The sequence below is a fragment of the Cynocephalus volans genome, chromosome 7 (assembly GCF_027409185.1).
Source record: "Cynocephalus volans isolate mCynVol1 chromosome 7, mCynVol1.pri, whole genome shotgun sequence".
NCBI classification, from domain to species: domain Eukaryota; kingdom Metazoa; phylum Chordata; class Mammalia; order Dermoptera; family Cynocephalidae; genus Cynocephalus; species Cynocephalus volans.
Genome location: NC_084466.1, coordinates 128,941,626 through 128,967,286, shown reverse-complemented (window position 1 = coordinate 128,967,286; position 25,661 = coordinate 128,941,626). Strand labels below are relative to the sequence as shown.

Genomic DNA, 25,661 nt, shown 5'->3' with positions numbered 1-25,661 from the left:
AGTCCCTATGGCCAGATGGAGGGCTGCTTCCTGCGGTCCTGACACTAAATGGAGTCTCCAGCAGGTCCTAGGCCCTCCTCCCACAATTCCCAGCCCTAAAGCAAGAGCTGGGCAGTTTCCACAGAAGTTGCTTTGCAAGGCTGGTGGAGCCGGTTGGCTGAGCTGGTCCTGCCCTGCAGGAGGTGCGGCAAAGCTGAGCAGTAAACTGCCTTGAGGAGCTACCCCTCCACTGCCCCACTCCCCTGCCAGGCTCCTCCTGCCAGGCAGCCACATGACAGGCCACACACAACCCCACAGGACAGCAGGCACCAAGAAGGGGCCCAGGATGAGTACATCGCCATGCTGATCTGTGCAGGGGCCAAGCCTGGTCCTGGGGATGGGGAAGGGTCAGGAAAAACAGGGTGTCAGGGAAGAAGCAAGAAGGGACCATGGTAGAAAAGCAGCAGGGCTGGCTCAGAGGGGCCGACAGGCTCCAAGTTCCCCTCTTACCCAAGCCCACCCTTGCCCCAGTCTTTCTTCATTCCTAAATATTTTGGACACAGATGGAAACAAACATCATAAATAGCAAAAACAACTTTTTTATTGCAGTAGTTTGTGGGTGCTTCTGGAGTGGACGGAGGAATAGCTGAGTCCTTAGTTAGCTCCGGGAGCCATTATGACCCTCTGGCTGCACACGGGGCAGGGGTGGGGCCTGGCTAGGTCAGGGCAGGCATTTACTGAGCTGGCACAGGTTGGGGGGTCTCTCGCCCACTCTCAGAAGGTTCTTCTAGCCCGTTCTGCTCTGAACTTGGCCCAGGATGTTCCAGGGCATGCCGGGTGTCAACCTGCCACAGCTGTACCAGGTCTGTGGGCGTCTTTCCTTCCTGGGGGAACCAGGAGAACATCTTTCACTGTTCAGAACTCTCTACTGGAAGGTGCCTTCCTCTACACCAGTGGTTCTTAACTGGGGGCAACTGGAAATGTGTGAAGACATTTTTGGCCATCACAACTGGCGGTGGGATGGGTACTGCTGGTGGATAGAGTCCAGGGATGCTGCTTAAACATCCTACAGTGCACAGGACAGTCCCCCACAACAAAGAATTATCCAGCCCAAAATGTCAATAATGCTGAGGTTGAAAAAACCCTCATCTACACCCTCTCCATATCTTCCTGCTTTTCCCATTATCTCCTGAGCCTTTCTTGAGCCAGAGGGACCCTCCCACAACTCTCTTTTGTGATTTGCTCTGAATCCCAAAGAAGAGCTTGGACGAGGGGACATGGATCCTAAGAAACCTCAGAATCACCAGTAACCAACGTGGTGGGCTAGGAATGGTGACGCCAACCAAGTGCATAGGTTCCTTCCAGCTCTGTCCCTCCACAATTTTGGCCTCCTTAGGCCTGCACATTAAAACCCCCTTTGACCTATTTGGGGGCCTTCAGGAAGTCCTCTTACTGCCCCTCCTGGCTGTTTCTCTGCCCTTGTACTCTGGACATAGGCACACACAGAGAAAGTTGGGAAGGTGGGCAGTAGGACTATTGTTCTGGAAGAGGACAACTTTCTGTACTGTGATGATGGGCCAGAGCCAATGATATGTGTCCCTAGGCTGGGGGCAAGATAGACCCTCCACTGCTCAAGTGCTCACACTGATTACTGAATCAGGGAAGGAATGTACTTACCAGGTTTTTGGCCAACATGTCGGCCCCATGCAGGATCAGCAGTTTGATAATTTTGTAGCGGTTGAGTCTCACAGCATCATGCAGGGCACTGTCCCCTTCCTAGGGCCAGTGTGGCACTCAGCATGGCCCTTACAGACAGCAGGCAGGGGGGCAGGATGATGGGAAGTGGGCCTGAGGCCCTGCTTAGGAGCCACAGTCCTGAGGGCCCCAGAGGGAAGTTGCACTCGCCTGCAGCAGCACACAGGCTGCCCACAAAGCCATGGTGGGGCTGAGCAGTGGGGAGGCTGGCACTCACTCTGTCTCTGGCATTGATGTCCATGCCCAGGGTTAGAAAGTGTTCCACGATCTCCACCTGCCCTGTCCGGACCGCTACATGCAGGGGGGTGCTCAGCAGCTGGGTAGGGAATAAACAGGAACTGTTGGCTGAGGGGGCCTGGACCATGGTCCCCTGGGATAGGAGGCTGTCTTAACTCCAGCTTAATCCCTCTTCCAAATCCTAGTGCCAAGGCTTGAGCCCTGGAGGGACAGGGAATGGTGTAATTTCCCACCATTCTATCCAAAGGTCTAACTCTAAAGTCTTAAATGCCACCTCTTCCAGGAAGCCTACCATGATTCCCCTCTCACCCAGTTCTGAACAACTGTTCACTCCTACATCCTTCTTTTAATAATTATAACAGATGTCATTTATTGAGAGATGACTATGTGATTGGCATGGCAAAAGCTCACAAAACATTAGCCCTATGTTGAAAAAATAATTCATTTACATACATTTTCCCACCTAATCTACATAAGAACTCGGAAAGGCATATTACAGACGAGGAACAGAGGCTCAGAGGCTAAATCACTTGTTCAAGGTTATACATGAAGGAGTAAATGAATAGAAGGATGGTGGATGAATAAATGAATTAACAGATAAAAAAATGGATGAATGGATGGATAGATGGATGGAAGGATAGACAGAAGAATGATGAAGGATGACATGAATGAACAAATTCTACATCGTTTGAGTGGTCCCAAAGCCCCCAAGATAGTGCGTCTCTTGTCTACCCCTCTCCTCTGCTCTTACTGAAGCCATCCCCAGATGGTGGTCTCTCAAGGACCTTCAATTAATGGGAGGAACCCACCCCTGGGCTGGGAGGTCCAGGAGGACACTGCTTTAGCTTCCCTGCTCAGCAACCACTCCAGAAACCAAAGCAGCTCACTACCTTCCTGCCTCCTGGGATTTCTTGCTCTCTGTCCGCGGCTCTCCTCCCCACCCCAATATCTGCTGCGTCTGAGCATTGTCACCTCACCTTATCCCTCACATTAGAGTCTGCTCCTCGGCTTTGCAGGAGTTTTACTACTTCCAAGTGGCCCCCACGGCAGGCCCAATGCATGGCTGTGCAGTCCAGCTAGAAAGGAAGGATGGGGTCTAATTGCAGAGCTGCAGGGAAGAAAGTGCCCTGAGGGAAAGGACTCCAGCCAGGAGAGCAGGGGGATATCCAGGGGAAAGGTACAGGGAATGGGGAGAGGCACTCCTGTGCCTCAGCAACAGATCAAGTGGAGCAGAAGGACACTTAGGGCCCAACTAGTCCAAGCCAGATTTACAGAGGCGGCTCAGAGAAGAGACGGGGCTTGCCCAAGGTCCACAATCCACAAGAGGTGGGACCTAGCCCCTGAGCAGCCCAATTATGTCCCAGGTTGGTGGGGAGGGAGGCCTATTGGTGCTGAACCCACCTCTTGCCTTCCACCTAATACCTGCCCTCTTGCTCACCCGATCCTGAAAGTCCACAGTAGCGCCACTCTCCAGAAGCTTCTCCAGGATCTCCAAGTGGCCCTCCAGGGAGGCTCGGTGCAGTGCTGTCCGGTGGAACTGTCCCCAAAGAGGCTGTTAGGGCCTGGCCTCTGGCTCCAGGCCTGAACCCATCTCTATTCTGACCCCTGTGTGGGGTCCCCATCTCTTCTGTGTTCTGCCAGCTGCTTTATGTAGTATCCAGATCAGACTCGGAGCCTTCTGCCCTGGGGACTGACCTTCTCACTGCCCCCAAGCACATCAAGTCAGGGTGCTCCCTTTGCACAGGCTATTCCCTCTTCTGGGCATGCCTGTTTAGCCCTCACTCCCTGTAAGTGCTTGATGAAAATCTGCTACTCCTTCAAGATGCTGCTCAAGTGCCATCATTTCCTTGAAACCTCTAGGCCAGAGCTGCCCTAGGGGCCCAGCCAAGCCTTGACTGTAAGAGAGCATTAGATGGCAGGCTGAGTCTTGCTGGACTCTATTTCCCCTGAGTGCCTAGTCCAGGGTCAGGATGAGCAGGCCACACTGATTACTGATCCCAGGAAATAATGAACTTTCTCCCTTCTCAGTGCAGTCTGCTTAATGCTCTGGACTGATGAAACACTTGGGCCACAGTGTGTATCTTCCCATATTCTAATGATCTGGTTATGTGTAAATCTCCCCATGACTTTCAACTCTAGTTTTTTTTCTTTTTTTGTACTCCCAACACCTAGCACAGGGCTTGGAAGTGGTAGTTGCTTAAACAAATTGAAAGAATTAAGACCCTGGAGTCTAAAGAACAGAAAGGACATGTGGTCAATGTCTACAATAATTCAGACCAAGGATGGGTAATAATTAACTTGCTTACTCCCAGGACAGGAAAGCAAGAGAACATCCTAGAAGTGTGAAAGAGGCAGTTTCAGGGAAAACAAAAAGAAGTATGATGGGTGACAGAAAAAAATCTGAAAACAGAGGCGAAAGTTGCATGACATTGTGAATGTAATTAGTGGCCTTCAACTGTACACTTAAAAATGGTAGAAATGGCATATTTTATGGTATATTTTACAACAATAAAATAAAAATAGTTTTTAAAAGGAAGCACAATATTATACCATGAGAAACAAAAATATCATACCCTAGCACGTGCTTTATAGCTTTTTCATTCATTCAATAAATACTTATTGAGGTGCTAATATTCCATCTGATCACCATAACACATTATGAGGGAGTAGGCCATTTCACAGAGGAGGAAACTGAGACATGGAGAGGCGACCAGCCCAGCCACAGGTCTCACAGCTAGTGAGTGGTAGAGATGGGATTTGAGCCCAAATATCCTGATCCTAGGCTCCTTTTATTTGATTCCATTCCTCTTTCTTCCCTAAATAAACACGTGACATTTGTTACGCTGGAGGTGATTCAAGATGGAAAAGGGTCTAAAAAGGATTTAGGTAAATTCCCGAGTGGGGAAGGGAGCACTCCCCGTCCCCAGCCCACCGACCCGTGCCTGTTCTCAGGTGCGCCCACAAGCGGGCTGAACCAGGATCGGAGCGGGGTGGGGGTGGCAACTCTGACAGGAGGCAGGTGCAGGTGTGGGGTGGGGGTGGGGGAGCATCACCTCATCGCAGGTGTCAGCGGAACCCCCGTCAGCCAGGAACTTCTCAATGACCTTCATTTTCCCCTCCACGGCGGCTTTCAGGAACGTCTCCTCTTCCACAGGGCCGGTCTGCAGGGTGCGAATCCAGTCACGCAGGCCCGTCCCTGCCACCCCCGCCTACACTGGTGTCCTCCCCAGGATCCTTACGATCTCCTCGGGCTCCGGGGGCGGCTCCTGGGAGGCGGCCAGGGCTTCCCGCTTCTTCTGCTTGCGTTTTTTCCGCAGCTCGATGAGGTTTTGGATCCCGCCCACATCGATGATCTCGCGCCGCAGGTCCAGGGACGTCTTGCGCACGCGCTCCTGGCCCTGCGTGGGGACGACCATCAACCCCCACACTGGGACACAGAGTTTGTGAGAGTTGGAGAACACCTGAGCTAAGGAGGAGGTGGGGGTGGAGTGGGTAGGGTGACCTTCTCAAGAGAGAAGGAACTCATCAAGACAGAAGGAACCAAAGTCTCACTCTCCTTCCAGGACCAGATGGCTCAGATCCCGGGGACTCTGGGGTAGAGATTCTGCACTGCTGACAAGCTGGGCGGGTGAGCTGTGGTCCTAGGGCCACATGAGGAGAGAAGGAGCGAGGCCTTAAATCCCTGGCCCATCCCCTGAGTGCAGACACTGGGTTCTCCCCTACTGACCTTGACCTTTTGTAAAGCCGGGCTCTGAGTCCCCTGGTGCTTTTCATCCTCTAGCACAAGCAGGTTCATGGGCAGCTTCTGGTGGTCGGCTCCTCCGAGTTTCTGGTGAGTCAAGGAGCGCGCCTTCTGTACCACCTGGGGAGGCAGGTAGCCTCTCCCCCAACCTCTCCGAGAACACCCGGCAAGGTGGCCTCTGTGTGGCTTCAGGCCCTTCTGGCTGGTCTTTGAGGGTCCCAGACAAGAGGAGGCAGGGCTCCTGAAGAGGCCCCCAAAAGGGAGCACATTCCACAATTCCCCACCTCAGCATTAACCCCAACCCCGGCTCAAACAACTGCCCACTGACTGCTGTGGGTCCCCAGCAAAACAAAGATTAAAAGCCACCGGAGTCAGTTTTTCATGAAATTAATTATACTCACTTTTTTACACACCAAGTTTTTGTTTGTTTGTTTTTACTTTTTTTGGTATTAAAAATACTCTTTGAAATAATTGTAATGAGACAATATTTATTTTCTATTTTTTGGATGTCTGGCTGATATGGGAATCTGAACCTTGACCTTGGTGTTATTATAACATTGTGCTCTAGCCAACTGAACTAACCTTAGGCCAGCCCTTATAGTTATTTTTTAAATGGCCTTACTTGGCAATATAAAAATTTGCAACTCAATGTCAGACACCAATTTTTTGTCTCAGATTTTACTGATCTGTGAAATCTACAGCTTAGAAACTATTGCTCTCAGAGAAACGAAGGGATGGGAGCAATAGCTCCTCAGCTTTCAGCCTAAAGTAGACTCTAAGCACTAACATCATTCTCACTGTGATCATGGTTAAATTCCCTCTCCTCTCCTCTCCTCTCCTCTTCATTTGTAGCCATGACTTTCCTGGACTACTTCTTCACTCTCTGTGAAACGCTGGCACCCCCATCTCTGGAGTCCCCGCATGGAGCCTGTGTGGATGTGAGCCCAGGACATTTGCCCAGGTTGTGGGGTATGGAGTCAAGACAGCAGGTGACAAAGAGCGGCCACCCTTACATAGCACTCAGCTTCCTTTCTCAGTTCTCACTGAGCTCTGGCATTAGCCTCTTTGAGGGTGATTTTGAGGGCTGATTTCCCAGGTCTTCATTTTGAAGGTCCTGTTGTCTACTGACTTCTCCCTTTCATGTCAGGCTCACATGGTTTGGGGTCTCCTCAGTGCTGGTCTCACCTGGAACACTGCATCTTCTTCCAGGGACAAGAGATGACCTGGGGCTGCAGCTACTGCTGCTTGTGGGACTCCGGCTGGGCTCCTCATGGAGCATCCAGAGGGTGGGCTTGTGTCTTAATCATCTTGGTATCCCCAGCATCTATGACAGAGCCTAGCATGTAGTAGGTGCTCAGTGAACATTTGGTGAATGAATGAATGAATGATGGCAGGTGGGCTCAGCATCTCTGCCCACCCCTAAGATTTCAGTGATGACCTAACCCAGTAAGCTCCCACAACAGAGCTCCAGCCCCTGGGCTGGCCTCCAGGGTCCTCCTTCCCCTCCCACCCTGGGGAGGGGGTGCTGTCTAGACAGAGGCTCTCCTCTGAGAACCCTGCTAGGCTGGGGCCTGGTGGAAACAGCAGTAGGTACTCTAAGGCCTTATCCAAACTCTATAGCCCCTCACTTCAGATTTGTCTTTGTGGGCTGGCACACAAGAGACACTCAATAAATGTTTGTTGAATTGGATGTTAGCTCATGAAACAAAACAAGACTCCTGCCTTACTTCATAGATTGTTGTGCACATTAAATGAGAGAATGCCTGTAAAATGCTTAGCACAGTGCCTGGCATGGAGGAGACACTCAGTGAGAAGTTTGGCTCTGCGGGCACCCAGTGTCCCGACAGCTCTGTAGCTATATTTGCTGGGTGAATGAATGAATGGATGAGGACTGCTGTGTGTTCCCTAGGTGAAGGTCTCTGTGTCTCATGGCACACTCCAGAAATGGTGCAGCAGCATGACTCACCTGCTGGCACTCGCCAGCCATGTGCACATGCCCTTGTGGGAGTGAGAAGTGAGATTCTTGGAGATCCAAGGATGCCCCAGCCACGACTCAGCAGGCTTAGGCCAAGCTCTTCCTTGGCAAACCTCACCTCATCTCTTCTTCCCTTGGAATCCTGATCCTTCCTTCTTCCTCACCCCTCATTCAGTCAGACTTTCCTTTTTGAATGGCATCTCCGTGTAAAGGATATATCTCCTCCCTCCACTCCTGTTAGGGCTAACCTTCCCCCTCCAAGTCTTCCTTAGGGCCATCAGAGCCCCCTTCCTAAAATAGGTCAGATGGCATCATTCCCTCACTCAGCAACATTTGGTAGCTCCCCACTTCCCACAGAATACGTATACTTTACATGGCCCTCTCTGGTGTGTCCTCTGCCTCCCTTTCCAGCCTCATCCCTCTCTCGTAACATCCATGCTTTCGCTCATGAAAACTTTAGCTCCTGTCATTGCCTTAGCCTGGAATACTCTCCCCTGTCCTGATGTTCTCCACTAACCACCGCTGAAGGCCCAGCTCAAATAGCTCAAGTATTTTGTCCACAGAGTGGTGCTTGAAGGGCCACAGTCATGACAATTCACCCTCCCTTTGTGCTCCGTCACTTCTGATCCACACCTCTGTTTAACCATTCTTCCCTCTGCCTTCTTAGTTGACTAAGCAACTGACCAATGTTGGCTAAAATGAATGCTGGTTTGATAAAAAGGCAAGGTCTGGGCCTATGGTCCTCCCATTGCTCAAAGAACCGGGCTCTTGGCAGAGCAGACACTAGGTCAAGTGTTAGTTTAAATATAATGAAGTGTAGGACAAGTCAGCACCCCTCACCCCACATCCTCATCCCACCCCACTTCCTCAACCAAGAGAAAATGCAATTGCCCAGAGCCCCATGCTTGCCCCAAAGGCCTTCCCAGGTGTGGCTGGCAGTCCTGGGAAAATCCAAACTTCCTTTCCTAGGATCCCTTCCTCACTCTGTTACCTGTATTTATTCCTCTCAGTGACCACATACTGGGGTTCTTCCCATCCCACCCTCCCACCCAGCAGCTGGGAGATCTCAGGGCTGTACATTCCTGACCTTCCCAGGCAGCACCCCAGCTGTCTGCCCTGTACACAGGCCTGTCTCCTGAAGCCCGGGTGGGTAGGCAGGGTCTCTGCAAGCCCAAATCAGCTCCCCTGCCCCACTGACTCTCAGTTTTGGGGGCTGAAGCCTCAGTCTCCCGCCATCAGCAACCCCCTCTGCCAGGAACACCCTGAATAAGGCCAGCTGGGCCCTTGATGACACCTGTCCCCATCCCCACCACATATGTGGCAGCCAGGCTCTCCCTTCCCTTGACAGCAGAGCTGGATCTCCTCAGAACCCCCTCGGGCCCCAAGCCCCTGCCCCCACCTTGCTCTCTTCCTCTTGTGCCAGCCGCTGCTCGATGAGCTCCGTGGCCCTCTGCACCGCCTCAGAGTCCTCCGTGGTGCCATCCATAACTGCCTCAGCAGCCCTCTTCACCGCCTCAGAGTCCTCCATGGTGCCAGCCGTAACTGCCTCGGCAGGCCACTGGGCCTCAGGGGCTTTATAGGCCAGAGCATCCACCCCACCCAGCTGGGCGCCTTTGCCATGAGCTCACCGGCCCAATTCTCCACCTGCCTCCCCCAACCTGTCACCTTCACCTCGGGCAGCCCCAGGCAGCAGGGGGAGCCAGGGCCAGGGAGCAGGGACAGTTGCCCCCCCCACTCCTGGCCTATTGGAACCAGAGGGCACAGAGCCCCAAGAGCAGGGCTGCAGGAAGAAGCCTGTCCAGCCTCTGTTCCATGTGCTTGGGCCCGGCTGGGCCATAGCCAGGGCAGCTATGAGGGACCAGCCGGCTGCATGCCCTGCTGGATGACAGCACCACCTGCTGGATGCTTGGAAACCCTGTCCAGTCAGCAACAAACAGCAAGGGTGCCTGAAACCAAACAGAGACCCAAGACAGGCCTGCACCCCCAGGCTGTCCTGCGAAAAGGCCCTGCTGGCTGTGGGGAGGGGCAGACTCTGCTTCGTCCAGGCCAGAGTACCAGGGCAATGGTGGGAGTTAAGGGCAGCTGCCTCCCTATCTGATTGGTAGCTTGTGCAAGCCTCTCTCTGGGGTCCCACAGTGCCCCCTAGCAAAGCATCACTAAGTTGGACAGTGTGTCCATTAGTCATGGACAAACCTTATCTATCTGTCTCCTCCCTCAGCCCCTCAGGGTAAGTCCTCAGTGGGCCTCTGCAGGACTTCTTGCTTCAAGAGAGGGGTCTCAGGAAGCCAGAGTGCAGTGCCACGCCCAGGTGAGAGGAACACCAGCTACGCCTGATCATTCTTCCCTCCTGGGGTTTCTTTATCAGGCCCAGACAGCACCAGGCTACCCTGACCAGAGGCCAGCCACGCTCACTGAGGAAGAAACATACTCCCACCTGGAAAGATAGCAGAACTTCACTTTTTCAGTTCCACACCTGGGACTTGCAGGATCGAGCCCTGGGTCATGACAACACAGGTTTAACCTGCTGATAAACCGCAGATGCCCCAGCTCCGTGTTTCTGTGACACTCACGTGGCCTGCCCTTAGCTAAACAACCTTATCTAAGATCCCTCTCTCTGCAAATATGCACACATTCCCCTAAGGAAGCATGAGGAACCGGTTCCTTTTTCTCTCTGGCTCCCTTGCTGGCAAGCTGACACAAACCTCTGACAAATGCTCATCATCTAAATTTGTCAGAGATTTTGCTTTAACATCACCACGGGCACCGCGTCTCCAGGATTTCCACACACACTTCAGTTGTGAGGGCCCGGCCTGTGGGGCTGGAGCCAAAAGGTGGCCTCTCCTGCTGCAGGAGCAGACCAGCAGCAACTAACGCCACCTTCCTGAGGTGCTGCCTTTGCTTTCTTTTTCTTTTTTTTTTTAAAAGATGACCGGTAAGGGGATCTTAACCCTTGACTTGGTGTTGTGAGCACCACGCTCAGCCAGTGAGCGAACCGGCCATCCGTATATGGGATCCGAACCCGGGGCCTTGGTGTTCTCAGCACCACACTCTCCCGAGTGAGCCACGGGCCGGCCCCTGCCTTCGCTTTCAAAGCACTTTCACATGTTTCCCCATTTAATCCTCCCAGCAACTGATGGAGGAGGCAGGGCAGGCAGCTCCATCACCACTTTAAAGAAAAGCAAACTGGGTTCAGAGGTTAAGTGGCTTTTCCTGAGGACCCATGAGAACACATCAGGGCCCAGAAGACTGGCAGTGCAAGGCTCGCTCTGCTGTCTGCTCTGCTGTGCCCAGAGCAGCTGGGAAGGCCATGCACCTATCTGCTCCCACACCAGAACTAGCTCCGGGAGTCAAATGCCAGGCAAGAGAGAAGGAGCAAAAGGCTTTATTGATAAATAGGCAGATATGTCTGTACACAGGGACCTGCTGTGGGGGCCATGACCAGGCTGTAGACCCCCCACCACTTGGGTTACAGCCAGGAGACGGCCCTGTTCAGATCCCTGCCACAATGCCCAGCTGTCGGCCACATGCCTCTCATCTCTGCCAATTGTGCTGGAGGCAGGGAGAGGCAGAGGCCTGCCTCAGGCTTCCCGAGCCCTGGGGCTAACTGGTGTCTCCCTCCCCTCCAGGGGACTGGCACTGTGCCCAAGGCAGAGCCAGGGGGTGGGGCAAAGGAGGGGACAGCAGCTGCTTCAGACCCTGAGCAGAAAACCGGAGTGAGCACAGCTGGCAGCACCAGATGACAGATCTGGGCTCCAGAGACCTCTGGGCTGGCCTTCGTGGCTCGAACCTGCTGTGGCAGAGAGGCAGGGTGGAGGGCCCCAGTTGGCCTTTTCTCTGACATGGTTGGCAAGGCCTGTGTGTGGCAGCACTGCTTCCTGGGTGCTGGGCACTGGAGGCCCACAGTGCCCCGGGAGGCAGGGTACTTCATGGCCCACCCAGCAGCCATACACCAGGGAAGTGCCCCTGATGAAAGAAACAGCACTCGAAGGCAGCAGCTGGGTGGGGGCCTAGCACTCCAGGGGGCCTCTCTGCCCTGCAGAGGCCCTCCATGGACTCTCTTCCCAGGCATCCGTGGGCCCGTCAGTCCTGGGGTGGTGGGGGCTGGTTGATGATGACCTGGATGACAAAATCTTTCTGGATCTTGGTTTCCTGGAGCCGTGTGCGGTCTGTGAGCAGCTTCCCAGAGAAGAACCATCGCTGCCAGGACGGCTCAATGCCCTCCTGGGCATGCAGCTGCCGCTTGAGCTGGCCCACTGTGTCGGACAGGCTGGCGCTGAGCCTCACGTCCTTGCCCGTGGAGAGGCGCACCTTCAGCGGAAACTCACGGCGCACGCTAGGGGTGGGCTCGGGGGGCTCCAGGCTCTCCTCCTCCATGTGCTCCAGCAGCAGGTTCACAGGCGGCGACAGGCAGTAGATGGGTAGCTGGTAGCGGTTGCCCAGCTCATCATAGCATTCGCAGAGGGTGCCTAGGGGAGAGCAAGGCCGTCAGAGTTGGCCTGGGGACCGCTGTCATGGACTGAATATCTATGTCCCCAAACACTCATATAGTGAAACCTGAATCCCTAGTGTGACTGTATTTGGAGAAGGGGCCTATATGGAAGTAATTAAAGATAAATAAGGTCATAAGGGTGGGGTTATTATCTGATAGGATTGCAGTCCTTATAAGAAGAGACACCAGAGAGCACATGCGTGTGCTCGTGTGCATTCTCTCTCTCTCTCTCTCTCTCTCTCTCTCTCGTCCCATCATGTCAGGGAGAACACAGCAAGGCAGCAGCCAGCACCGTGACCTTGGACTTCCCAGCCTCCAGAAGTGTGAGAATCAAATCTCTGTTGTTTAAGGTACCCAGTCTGTGGTATTGTTATAGCAGCTCAGACAGATTAACACACCCACCATGGCCACACTGCAGCCAGGTCTCCCTGGGCCGGCATCCTGGCTCACTCAGCACTGGCACATTACGTGACTTTTCATTTCTTCATTCAGTAACTCTTTCCTGAGCACATGTGCCGGGTGCTGGGGTCACAGGATGAACGAAACAGCACAGGCCCTGCTCTTCATAGGCCCCCGTTTCCTTAATGGTATAATGTAGTGCACATAGAAATGTATTTACTGTGTCCTGAACACCTACTAAGTGCTGGGACTAGACTAACCGATGTTAGGTGTAATCCTAACAATCATCTCCCCTTTACAGAGGGAAGGCCCTCAGGCTCTAAACTCAAGAAGCTCCTCGCTCAAGGTCACACAGCTAGGAAAGGGAAACATTTGAGTTAAAACTGAGGTCTGAGACTCCAGAATTCCTGTTACCCTCTGCTTTACATGGCCCCATAAGGCTGCTATGAACTTTAGTGAGATAGAGTGGAAGGTACTAGTTCAGTGCCCAGCACACGATAACCCACAGAAGGTCAGAACCTCAGACGTTCTGGGACCACCCTGAGCAAGCACCTTGAGCAAGTCTTAGCTTGCATTCACCACACTGCATTGCAAATTTGTTGGTGTCTTCCCGTCCCTTCATTAGGCAAGCAGGGACTGCATCTCCTTCTTTGCGACCTCACTCCCGGTCCGTGCTCAGTAAGCGTTACTTGAATGAACAAGTGAATAGCCACACACACACCCACCCCCACCCCCAGCTTGGGTGGAAACTCTTGACACATAGCTGGACACCAGCTTTCCTCCACCCCCGCAATGTACTAGCAACCCCCCAGCTCCAGCGGGGATGAGGGCCTGCCCTGCCCACGCACCGTGAGGCAGGGTGATGCTGGCTCCATCCAGGATGGCCTGAGCCAGCTCGTGGTCATTAGCCTCAGCAGCATAGGCGGCAGCCTTGAGGGCATCCCAGATCTCCTTGCGGCCCTCAAAAGCGGGTGCGGTGTCCCAGAACTCATCCCGTTTGCTCCGCAGCTGCCCATCGGTCATGGGGTAGTCGCTCTTCCACTTGAGCCGCTCCTTCTTCAGGGGCTCATTGCGTCCTGTGCAGGGCAGAGGGAGAGGCTCAGCATCCTAAAGCCATTCAAGCTGCATGCTGCTGGGCCGGCCTGTGGCTCACTCGGGAGAGTGCGGTGCTGATAACACCAAGGCCCCGGGTTCGGATCCCATATACGGATGGCCGATTCGCTCACTGGCTGAGTGTGGTGCTCACAACACCAAGTCAAGGGTTAAGATCCCCTTACCGGTCATCTTTAAAAAAAAAAAAAAAAAAAAAAAAAGCTGCATGCTGCCCCTCCCCTGCCCCTCACCACCCTGGGTCAGGCCCTGGCCTCTGCTGCACCCTGCCACCTGAGTATTTAGGTCTCTGGGGCCCTTTCTCAATAGCACGGAGGAGTCTGGAAACTCCACATACCCAACCTAGAGGCAAAAAATAACTATCAGCAGAGCATCCACTGCCTTTGTTTTTGTTGTTTTAACTCTGCTCTTTGATTATAAAGTAGTACATATTCAGTATAAAAAAATCTGGAAAGAATGTAGATGTGTAAAAATGATAACTGCCACCACTTTATGGAGCCGACTTGTGCCAGATCACAGGCTAGGCACTTGAGGCTCGTTATCCATTTGAGCCTCAAAACAACCCAACAGATGGGGAAATTAAGACCCAAAGAGTTTGTCATTTGTCTGAAACCACACAGGCACCAACTTAACACAAGACTCTGACTCCCAAGCTCACCCTCTATTAGCTATCTGTACCATGCTGCCATTGGGGAAAAAATTACTCAGAATTCCACCATTAAGAAGTAACCGCTGTTAACACCTAACCATGTTTCATTCCAGCTTCCTTTCCCCCATTTTTCTCAATATAGTTGAGTTCATATTATTTCTATTTATTTTTATTTTTTATTTTTTGCAGTTGGCCATTTCAGGGATCCGAACCCTTGACCTTGGTATTATAATACCACATTCTAATCAACTGAGCTAACTGGCCAGCCTGAGTTCACATTATTAATTTCTTTATATCCCTTGATCCAGAAAGGACTTAAGATCTTTTCATGCTAATATACAACTTTCTGTTTATTTCACATTTATATTACCATCAATTTCCCACATGATTAAATATTATAAACAATGTTAATGTCTTGTCACTAATGTTCTACCATATACAGTAACAAAAAATATTTAAACAAATCTGTCAAATGTCATTTTTTTTTTTGTTACGCAGCTCCAAGTGACCTCTAATACAACTCCAGACCACAGTCAAGACTGAGGGCAGAGGTGTCTCTTAAAGACTGGTGCAGACTCAGTCATCTCAAAGCTGAAGGCAGAGTGATTGACAGGAGGGAGGTCTAAAACACTCTGCTTCCATTGTAACTCAGATCCTACAAGTGAGAGGCAGAACTAAAGCTGGGGCTGGCACCAGGCAGCTCAGGGGAAGAGAACGGCATTCCCTGACCACTAACTGTGTGAAAGATACCCATGTAAGCACTTTATTTATATACATTATCCCATTTCATCCTTGCAATAGCCTTAGGTGGTAGGTATTATTATCGGTATTTCACAGATGGCAGGACAGATTAAATGACTTGCCTGAGGTCACACAGTAAGTGACAGAGTGAGGGCTCCACCTCAGATCTGGCTGAATCCTGTGGTTTTGCTGTCTGAATTCACAGCTACCTGTGTGGGCAGAAATCCTAAAGCTGAACATTTAATTTAAAGTGTTCCTGGGTTGGCAGAAGGAAATGCAAATTGTCTTCGGAGGAAAACAACTTCAAACCAAGCCTCAAAGAATTCTCAAGATAAAGTTCCAAGGAAAATAAATAATAAGGTCATAATTAAAAAACACAAGATGCAAGGAAATAAGGCAATATGAGCCCAGCAAAATCAGCAGACAGAAGAATCAGACATACAGAGACTTTGGAATGGGATTTATCAGACACAGATTATGAAACACTGAGTTTAAGAAATAAGAAAGCCTTAAAAATATAAATAAGGAATAAGAGATTATAAAGAATGACCAAGCAGATTTTAAAAGAATCATATAGGAGTTTTAGAAATGAAAAATATAATAATTGAAATTCAGATGGTCTAACATTTTAAATCAGAATTTCTAGAAGGATACAATAGGAAGAATGGGGATGAAGCTATATTCAAAGAAATCATAAAGATGTCCATTCTCCCCTAATCTATAAATTTAATGTAATTCCAATAAAATTCCTAAGCAGAAGTTTTTTCCCCCAAGGAACCTGGCAAGCTGATTGTAAAATTTATGTAAAAGAACAAAGATACTCCTAAAGAGAAACAAGGTGGGAGAACTTCACTGCCATTATTAATACTAATTATCAAGCTATTGTCAGCACAGTACTGGAACAGGGACAGACAAATGGGCCAACAGAATAGACAGTCCAGAAATAGACCCAGGCATATACAGAAACTTGCTTAAAGCAAGAAAGAGCATTGCTGATGGGGGGTGGAGGGGTGGGAGTGGTGTTGGGACTACAGGTTCTCTACATAGAAAAATGTGAAACAGAATCCCTACCTCACACCAGCCATGAAAAAAAAAAAAAAAAAAAAAAACCCCACATCAAATCAAAGGCTTGAATATGAAAGACAGAAAGGAAGCGCTGAAGAAATAGAAAATTAAAATTTTGTCCATGTGATTTTTTCTGAAGTTTGGCCTGGAGGTGTTTTTGCCTTGACCAGGGAAATAGCTCTGCTTCATGATTTCTGGACTCCTTTTCTCTTTGATTCCTTAGCATTGATGGATCCCTGATAAGAACTTTGATCCATCAGGAGTCACAGTCATTATGCAGTGACACCCTCAGGGGCCCCTCCAGTGTGGGACTTCTGCCCCTCCACTCTATGACTTTTTTAACTTCAGTGGCTTTTTAACTTCTTGAGCTGATTTCTATAGTTTTCCTGCCACCTTCCCCTTTGCCAGATGTCACTTCTTAGTCTATCTGCTGCTCCTAGCATGGGTAGAGCTCCGGTCCAGCTAAGGGACCACCCTTAGCTGAAGGTTAAAAAAGGACACAACCATGTTGTCAGCATTGGCTAAGATAGAGGCTTCTTATAGAAGAAAGAGAGTAGGCTTCAGGGCATTTAAAAATGTTCACCTGTTGGCTCTGTTCCCAACAACTGAGGTTGCTGAGCTGTGACCCCAAGGACACCTGAGCTGTAACTATGTACATGCATCTCACTCTCTCGAGGACTAAAGGACTGCTCTTAAAATAAACACAGCCCCATGGTGGACCCTTTCAAAGTCATCACCTCAGGAGGCCAAGCAGCTTCTCAAGTTCCTCTTGACACAGCCGAAGGCCAAGCACCTTCTCAAGTTCCTCTTGACACAGCCGTCAGGGTTACCTCCACCTCCACACAGACAGCAGCTAGCTTTCCTGTTATTTACACACTTCTCACCCACGGATGGACACACTGTGAGTGAGCCTCTCCAAGTATTAACAGCATCTGCAGAGACTGAGGACATGATGGTTTAAAAAATCCTCACCCTCCATGAGGGGCCTTTTTGGCTGAAAATATTAGAATGCAATGGTGGTGGGCAGGGGGCAGGCAGGGCTAATGTAAAGCAAAGAACAGCAGCGGGAGCCTATTTCCTTCCTGGCTGTCATTGCACTTCTGAGCCAGCAGAGGGCAGCCACAGCACCTAGGGGCCGGTGTCGACTTGCTGCATCAGTGGGTCAAACGCAGCAGAAATATCCAAGGAAGTTCTCCAGGTCCAAAGCGGGGCATGTATGAGACATGCCCAAACATGTGGAACCCTGCACACTGGTGTTTACAATCTTAGGCATAGATAAACACAAAAACAGAAAAGGAAGCTTTTCATCTAAGCATATAAGCAAATTGATGGTGAACATTTTAATTTCACTTACTTTAAAAAAAAAGATTTTATAGTTTAGGTACAAACTTCCTGGAAGACATTTTGTATGGTACTGAAAAATTTACACACGTTTGGCTCAACTATTTGTTTTCTAAGAATTTATTCTAAGAAAATACAAGCACGCAGCAGAGACTTATCTACAGAGCTGTTTAACTCAGCACCGTTTTAAGAGGGTAAAGCTAGAAACAATGTAAATGCACACCACCAGAAGAAAGGCTAAATAAAATCCATACAAAGCATTGGTGGGAGCCATTCTGTGACAGCATGGAAGAATGCTGAGTAACACGGGAAAATGTCCACAGTACAGTGAAAAAAAGTCAAGAACAGCAAGTGCTCTGTGCTGCAGCTTCTAAAAAGTAGTATGTTAATCACATATACTAAAAAGACTGGAAAGCCCAAAACTTTAATAGTGGTTATATGTGATTGGCAATTACCAATTATTTCTTTGGGGGGGGGGCAGTTTATATCTTCCAAGTTTTCTACAATAAGAATTTATTACTTTAGTAATAAGAATAATAAATACAATGAAAGTTGTTAATAGGGAAAGAGGAGACATGGAGTTCTGTGGAGCAGGCATGAAAAGGAGGAAGAGTTTGGGGAGCCAAGTGAGGGAATTTGAGGGTGGTGGTAACCTGGGAAGGCCAAAGCCCTCGGCCTCTAGGGTTTCAGTTGCAGACAGTTCTTGGTGGCTTCGTCCAGGGCCAGGGGCAGGCTCTACTGGTTTCAGCAGCAGGAGCATCTAGTGGCTTCTACTTAGGTCTCCACCTGTCCTAGATAAGCTTCAGGTCAAAGACAGTAACAAATGGTCCCTGTCCTTAACGAAATTGATTAAAGAGACATTTAAAAAACAATAAAAGATCATCTGTAATTAAGGTATATAACCTGCATGGAGAGGCAGTAGGGCAGAATACCCAAAGAAAGCATAGATTTCTGTGCAGAGAACATATGTGCCTGAGCACACAGGCAAAAGCGGGGATCTCAAAGAGTTGTCCAGAACACCTCCTGTATTAGGATCTCCTGGGGTGCTGGTTAAGAAGGCAGATTCACAGGGTCCACCTCAGACCCACTATCAGACTCACAGGGGCTGGGCTGGGATTCTGATTTAAGAACCTATTTATAAGCTTATTTCTTTCATGTGATAAGAGACAGGTCAGGAATACTGGAGTCAAGATTTAGATTTTAAAATTCAAAAGTTTGAGGCCGGCCCGTGGCTCACTCGGTAGAGTGCGGTGCTGATAACACCAAGGCCACGGGTTCGGATCCTATACAGGGATGGCCGGTTTGCTCACTGGCTGAGCGTGGTGCTGGCAACACCAAGCCAAGGGTTGAGATCCCCTTACCCGGTCATCTTTTAAAAAAAAAAAAATTCAAAAGTTTGTTATGCAGGGTATTTTCATTTGTTGTGTAGAAGACGAGATCTAGATACAAGACAGAAACAACACATTCCAGCATTTTAAAAAGGCATCTTTGTTCTCAAAAGAAATCAGAATATGGGCACTATATTCACAGTGATGATCTATTTTCTCTAAAAGCTTACTCTATTTCCCTGTATATTGTCGTAAATATTCAAAGGGAAATTAAAATAGTGTTTTTGCCATAAAAAAATTAAAAAGAAACTATTTGTAATTGCAGCAAGCAGAAATGAAAATGGCACATTCAACCACACCTTAACATAAATAAGTTCAAAACGCGGTCTCCAAAGTTGCTGCTGAGGGCCGATTAGAGAGGGAAGACAGCAAGACGGCACCACGTCTGGGCTGGAGGAGGATAATGATGGTGGACACTGTGGTTTGGCTTTGATAATGAATGGTGTCTGGCGATACCACCCCCAAGGGAGGGCACTGAAAGAAGAGTGGGAGAGAACACGAACACTGAAGGTCCTTTCCAATTTGCCTAGAGCTGGTGTGCGTCTATGAGTGTGTGTGTGTGTGCATGCGTGCGTGCGTGTGTGTACTCCCACCACCTGATTCACACTGCTTGATTCAGAATGACCTAACAGAAGAGGAGATTCCCAAGATACAAGGAAGGACAACAGACCCTGGCTCCTTCCCTCTGAATACCTCAGGGCCTGCATCGTGCCTGGCCCATGCAGGCTCTCAACAGGTATCTGCTGGGTTGAGCATGGAATTGACAAATACACAGTGAATGAGGTGGGGGGAGGTGGAGGAATTATAACTGACAGCAGCAGAGGGCAGGCAGGGAGAAGCAGGCAGAGGTCTTCAGGGTGAGAATCAGGCAGTCCCTTCACTTAGTGATCTCAGACCCCAAGAGATCTTTATTGTGCCCTTGGGGACTGGCATAACTGAGCCACTGGGATGTGACACCAACTCTGAGATCAGTCAAAGGGAGCAGAGATTTCCCAAGACAGTCAGTCCACCCAAGCCAGGAGACGGCCCTATTTATACCTGCAGCAACCCCAAGCTATTTCCACACTTGGTTACCAAGCTCCATCCCCAGGCCCTTGCTCTAGGGATGGGGCCAACAGTGTCCTCCCAAGAAGTACTGATTATGTGCAACTCTGGGCTTGCTCTGGTTGGTATAAGGGATAAGGCTCCAGACAGGAGAGGAATAGAAATAGGCAGGAATAGGAGCCTCCCTGCCCCATCAGCCTGAGCTGCAAGGGCCCTTTGGCCAGGATGCAGACTCAAATCTCTCTCCTTCCTCCTCCCACCCTAGTAGTCACAGATGGAATGCAGGGGGGCTCGAGTGTCCCAGCTGGCAGAGGGGATAAGAGGTCAGAAAGAACAGCAGGAGGGCCGGCCCGTGGCTCACTCGGGAGAGTGTGGTGCTGATAACACCAAGGCCATGGGTTCGGATTCCATATAGGGATGGCTGGTTAGCTCAGGTGCTGACAACACCAAGTCAAGGGTTAAGATCCCCTTACCACAGTCATCTTAAAAAAAAAAAAAAAAAAGAAAAGAACAGCAGGCCTCAGAAGAAGGACCAGCCCAGCTGGGGAGGGTACAGCCAGGGGAAGCGGAGCCCAGGTAATCCCTTCAGGAAGCATGGTATTTATAGTCAGACTTAGCCCAGGATGACCCTCGCAGCCTGGGTAACCTTTGAAGGGAAAGTGCTGGCCAAGCTCTGCCCAGCTGGGGCCTCCTACACCCTGAGATTCTGGGCCTCTTTATGGCCTGTGGGCCTTTCCTTCCCATTCATTCCCTTGGGCCCCAGCTTCAGGTTCAGGGAGGGAAAGGGGTGGAGCTGGTTGCTAAGTGACAGGCCAGGCTTCCTAAACTGCATCCCCTCCTGGGGCTTGTTGGGCCCCAGGTGGTCCTGGGCAGGGCTGAAGAAGCAAGGCAGAGTGGCTCACCTTCCTCTGGGAGCCCTGTTCTTGCCTCTAGGATGGCGCCCAGCCCAGAGCAACTGCAGTTCTCTGCAATGATCTTGTTTGTGTGCCTGAGGCTGGGTCCACCTCCAGGTCATCTTCCTGATCCAAGGGACAGACCCAATGTCTGGCATGCCACAGGTCTCAATAACTGAGTGAATGAAGTGAACAGGCAGTTCAGGAAAAGCAGGAGGAGCTGGAGAGGGGAGAGGCACATCAGACATGGGGAGCAGTGGGAGGATGGAGCTGCCTGGAAGAAAGTCCTGCAAATGGGGCACAGAGGACCATGATCTGCCTGTGAACAAACCTCACTGAACAGGAAGGAAAGGAGGGAGGAAGAAAGCAGGTGGGCAGAGGTGGGTGTCCAGAAGGGACAAAACCAGTCACTGAGGCGAACAGTGAGGAAAACTGCTGGAGGACCAGGGGCTGGATGCCACAGCCAAGCCCAGTGAGCGCCCAGGACCTCCGCAGCAATGGGAGAGATGGAAATGCATCCAAGAGAAGCAGATCTAGCAGAGGCTTCTGTGCCCGGGCAGCAGTGGCTATGGACAAGGGGCACACATGAGTGCAGAGAGAGGGCACACTTTCACTGTACTGCACACAGCACACACATTCACCAGGTGGCCACCTGGGCGTGTTCAGGGAGACCAGGCCTTTATACGCTCTCTGGTCTGTGCCTCCGGCCCAGCGCCCCCCACCGGATCAGGCCAGGCAGGGGAAAGGGTGGCATCCAAGGGTCAGGCACTGACCAGCCATCTCCCCACCCATTTCCTGGGGGGAAACGGCCTATGTGATCTACAAACAGAACCCCCCAATCCTCAGGGTCTGACTCTAGGGTGTTAATCTGCCACACAACAAGCAGCCCCTTTTCTGAGGCTGGTTTGGAAAGAATACTGTACTTCACAAGTGGAGTTAAACATTAGGTGTTTGGGAAGTTAATGGTACTTCTTAAGTTCATATGATTCCTTTTTAAAATACAGCCCATTCCTCTCCTGTAGTGACTATATTCTCGTCTTCACCATGTACTGACATGTTTATATCCAAGTGCAACCGGAGTCCTGGCCTGAACACGAACATTTCCAGTGTTAGCAGCGCTAGAGCGAAACTTGATTACACGTGTGTGCTGGCAACCTAGATTACAGATAATTATTAGTAAAAAGACACTGTGGCCTCTCTCTGCAATCTGGCAACTCACACGTTGGCTTGGGAGATGGACAGTTGGGGTTCTCTCTGGCTACTACCACCTTCGTGAATGTGGGTGGATCACCTCACCATCCCAAGCCTCAGTATTCCCATCTGTTAAAGGGGGACATAACTCCTACCTGCAGGAATTGCTGTAAGGATTAAATGAGACCACTCTGCCCAGTGCTTTTGTCACTGGTAGTCAAGCCAAGTCAATAATGCTTATTATCATTATGCAATTAAGGCCTACCATCTTTTTTTCCCCATGAAGTTGCTGTGATTTTGAAAAATTTGAATGCTCCTGCTTTATGAACTCTTGGTCTTTACCTCGCAGTGCAGGAGACTGCAGGGGTTAAATGAGATGAAGTTTGACAGGGACAAAGAGTGGGCTTGATGGATGCCCGCTTCCCCATGCCAGCTGCACAGCACAGGGTCATCCCTTTTCCTGGGGCAGAAGAGGGAGGATGGCAGCTAATAAATAAAACAAGAAGTCCCCAGAGGTTGCCAGAAAGTTCTCCTGTATCTGGCTGGCTCCGCTTGCTACCTTAGGACTCCAGGGAGGACAGCAGGTCATCTCTGCCACTGTACTTCCAAAAGCCAGATGCAGTAGCCCAGACCCCTCCCTGCTGTCGAGCAGGACCTGATGGCAGGCAGGTGCTCAGAGCCTGGGCAGCACAGCCTGATTTCTGATGCCTGGGACTCATCCCATTGGGTGTCAGGTGCCACAGCACTTCACAAACCTGCACCACTCCATCAGGGCATGTTGCCCCGAGTACAGAAGAATCCTGAAGGTGGAGTAACTGTAAATCATTTGGCTTAGCTCTTCATTTACAGATGATGAAACTGAGACTGAGAAGTGACTTGACTTGCCTCAGATCCTACAGCTCTTTCCCGAGCATGCGTGTATAGTGGGGGTAGGAGGTAAATTCTTTCTACCAAACCACTACACTGCCAGTGAAAGCTGAATTATAACTAGAATATGAAAATGTCAGGAGCTGAACACACACAGTTGACAAACACCAATGGGAAAAGCAGCAAGTAAAACACGCAGCAGGAACAAGAGTGGAGCAGTTACAAGTCTGGCCTGATCTTCTAGTTCCCACTGGGGACAAATGGAATCTAAGAGCTGGGCCCTCCCATGACAGCTGGGACAGTGGTACCCACACTTGACTGTGTGTCCAGGTCTCCTGTGGGCTTGACAGAAACCCAGACCCAGGCACCAGCCCAAGACTCTAATTCAGCCAGGCTGGTTTTGGGCTCAGTGATGGAGACCAATCTCCCACCCCATATAACACCCCTGCTGGGGGCAACTCAGCTTCTTCTTTTTTTTTTTTTCTAAAAGATGACCGGTAAGGGGATCTTAACCCTTGACTTGGTGTTGTTAGCACCAGGCTCTCCCAAGTGAGCTAACTGGCCATCCCTACATAGGGATCCGAACCCGTGGCCTTGGTGTTATCAGCACCGCACTCTCCCAAGTGAGCCACGGGCCGGCCCTAGGGGCAACTCAGCTTCTGAGCACTTCTGGAGATGAAGCCTATTCCACTGTTGGATGAATCTAATGGTTAGAACATTAATAGTAACTGTATTACCCTTCACTGAGCTACTTGGCAGGCCTAGAACAGAGAAACATAGAAGCTGAAGGTCCAGGTTTTGGAGTCAGACAGACCTGGTTTTGACTATCAGCTCCACAATGAATCAGCTAAGTGACCTTGGGCAAATGCCTTCAGTTTTCTCGCCTCTTCTGGGAGGTAGGGAGTGGTCATTGCTCTCTGTCTCTAAGGGAGGTTGGGAGGATTGAAGGAAAAAAAAAAATATATATATATATATATATACACACACACACACACACACATGCGTGCACGCACGCACACGTACATACACACTAATATAATCAAGAAGATTATACATTAATCAACTAACCTAATATTCTAGGTGAGGTCTCCTTAGCACCAAGCGCCACCTGGCTCTTGCTTCCTTAGTCTGTACACACACACACACACACACACACACACACACACACACGCACGCACACACACACACACACACACACACACACGCACGCACGCACCATACTTGCTACAGAGCAGGCACTTATTACTGTCATTGTAGTTGTTTTGTTGTTGTTACTAACACCACTACTTTGAACTGAAATCCATCGGCCTTGCTCTCTGGAATAATACAAGTCACACCCTCTTCAACAGGGTTACCCGACATTTACTGTTCTCCAGACTGAAGATCCCTGTTGCCTCCTACTGTTTCTCCAGATTCTTCCCCATCTCATTCGCCCTCCTCTCCATTACCCTAAGTGACCTAACAGCCCTGCCGAGGTCTGCCCAGCATCAGGCCCCACCAGGCTCTTGCATCCTCCATCTGAGCACCAATCCTCTGTTCTACAGCAAACACTACAGCAAGTTTGCTCAGAATGGTTGGGGCTGGAGCCAGAAAAAAACGCATAATCTTTCCCCTTCTTGTGGATCCAAATCCTCTCAAGCCCTATTGCCCTATTGCAGCAACGGTCTCTGAGCTATTGTCTTTCAGGTCTGTGTCTTCAGTGGAGTCTGGAGTCAGAAGACCTGGCTCCGTCTCCTGTGTGACCTGCTGCAGGACCTGTGGCACGGTGCATAACCTCTCCAAGCACATCTGCCAAATGCAAATGCCACTCTTCCATCTGTCTTCCAAAGACGTCAAACGCTCCAGGGAGTTCCTACGAGATGTGCAAAGTGCACACACAGGTACCTGACACTGTCAGACCTGGACCCCTAGCTTTCCAAGGCTCACTGCTTCTTCATGTGGTGCACATGGCTCAGGACCCACCACATCAGGTTTGTGAATCCACAGAGAACTCCTCATGGGGTATGTTCGTTCTCCTCCACAGCCAGGCTTGGCCTTCCGGGCAGTTGTGCCTGACTCATCCCTTCAGCTTCCTCCTCTACAGCCCGTGACTCACCAGCCCTCTAAGGCTAGTGTCTTCCCTGGTTTCCTTCCCCAGCCCTAGCACTGGAGAGGTTTCCAAGCTCTCCAAGTGATTCTAAGGCATGGCCAGAGCTGAGAAGCACTGATCTGGAACTAGGCTGCCTGGCCGGGCTGGCTGCTTCGGCTGGGTTAAATAAGGCCTCTGAGAGGGCCTGGCAGGGGGGCACTCATGGAGAGCTCCACGCCTGCCTGAGGCTGACCATGTGTACAGCCTTTGTAAGGCTTACAGCCAGGATGGTCATAAGGCAGGAAGGGGATGGCTCAGGGGACCCTCTGCTTGGGGAAACCAGCTGCACTGTCCAGAGGATAATCCCCTGTTTGCAGAAAGAAAATGGCAAGCTAAGTGGCCAAGGACATGGGCTCTGCAGTCAGACAGCTTTGGACTAGCTGCCTTACTCTCCTTACTGACAAAGAAGGCCCCTTCACCCCTCTCACTGCTCAAGTCCTCATCTTTCATGCCCAGTGTGGCCAGCACCCAGAAACCCTCTTCTGTGGGGATACAAAGGACTCTTCCTCCAGGGCCGAGCCACGGCCCTCTGGATAGAAAATGAGCAACTCCAAGGCAAGGGGGTTGAATGGGAGAGCAGACGGAGGTCGGTCCTATTTCCTAAGAAAATCCCCCACCCCAGCTGCTCCGGGCATGAAGAAAGGAAAACCTGACTCACAAGCGCTGGT

The 25,661-nt window shown here is 50.5% G+C and overlaps 2 protein-coding genes across 2 annotated transcripts in view; both read right to left on the bottom strand.

The window, feature by feature from the left end:
- Positions 1-562: 562 nt before the first annotated feature.
- Positions 563-10,192, bottom strand: ANKRD2 (ankyrin repeat domain 2). The gene is given in 12 exon segments (XM_063101596.1): positions 563-863; positions 1,657-1,755; positions 1,952-2,050; positions 2,949-3,047; positions 3,410-3,508; positions 5,025-5,132; positions 5,211-5,369; positions 5,699-5,800; positions 9,088-9,287; positions 9,290-9,344; positions 9,346-9,536; positions 10,162-10,192. Coding segments are annotated over 12 exon segments (1,392 nt in total). The 3' UTR covers positions 563-713.
- Positions 10,193-11,054: 862 nt separating this feature from the next.
- The window catches only part of UBTD1 (ubiquitin domain containing 1), a 53,939-nt gene continuing 39,332 nt past the window's right edge, over positions 11,055-25,661 (bottom strand). Inside the window, exons 2-3 of the mRNA XM_063102655.1 lie at positions 13,425-13,652; positions 11,055-12,154 (exon numbers count right to left, since the gene is read on the bottom strand). Of these exons, the coding sequence (XP_062958725.1) occupies positions 11,769-12,154; positions 13,425-13,652 (614 nt within the window). The 3' untranslated portion in view covers positions 11,055-11,768. The remainder of the gene's footprint in view (positions 12,155-13,424; positions 13,653-25,661) is intronic.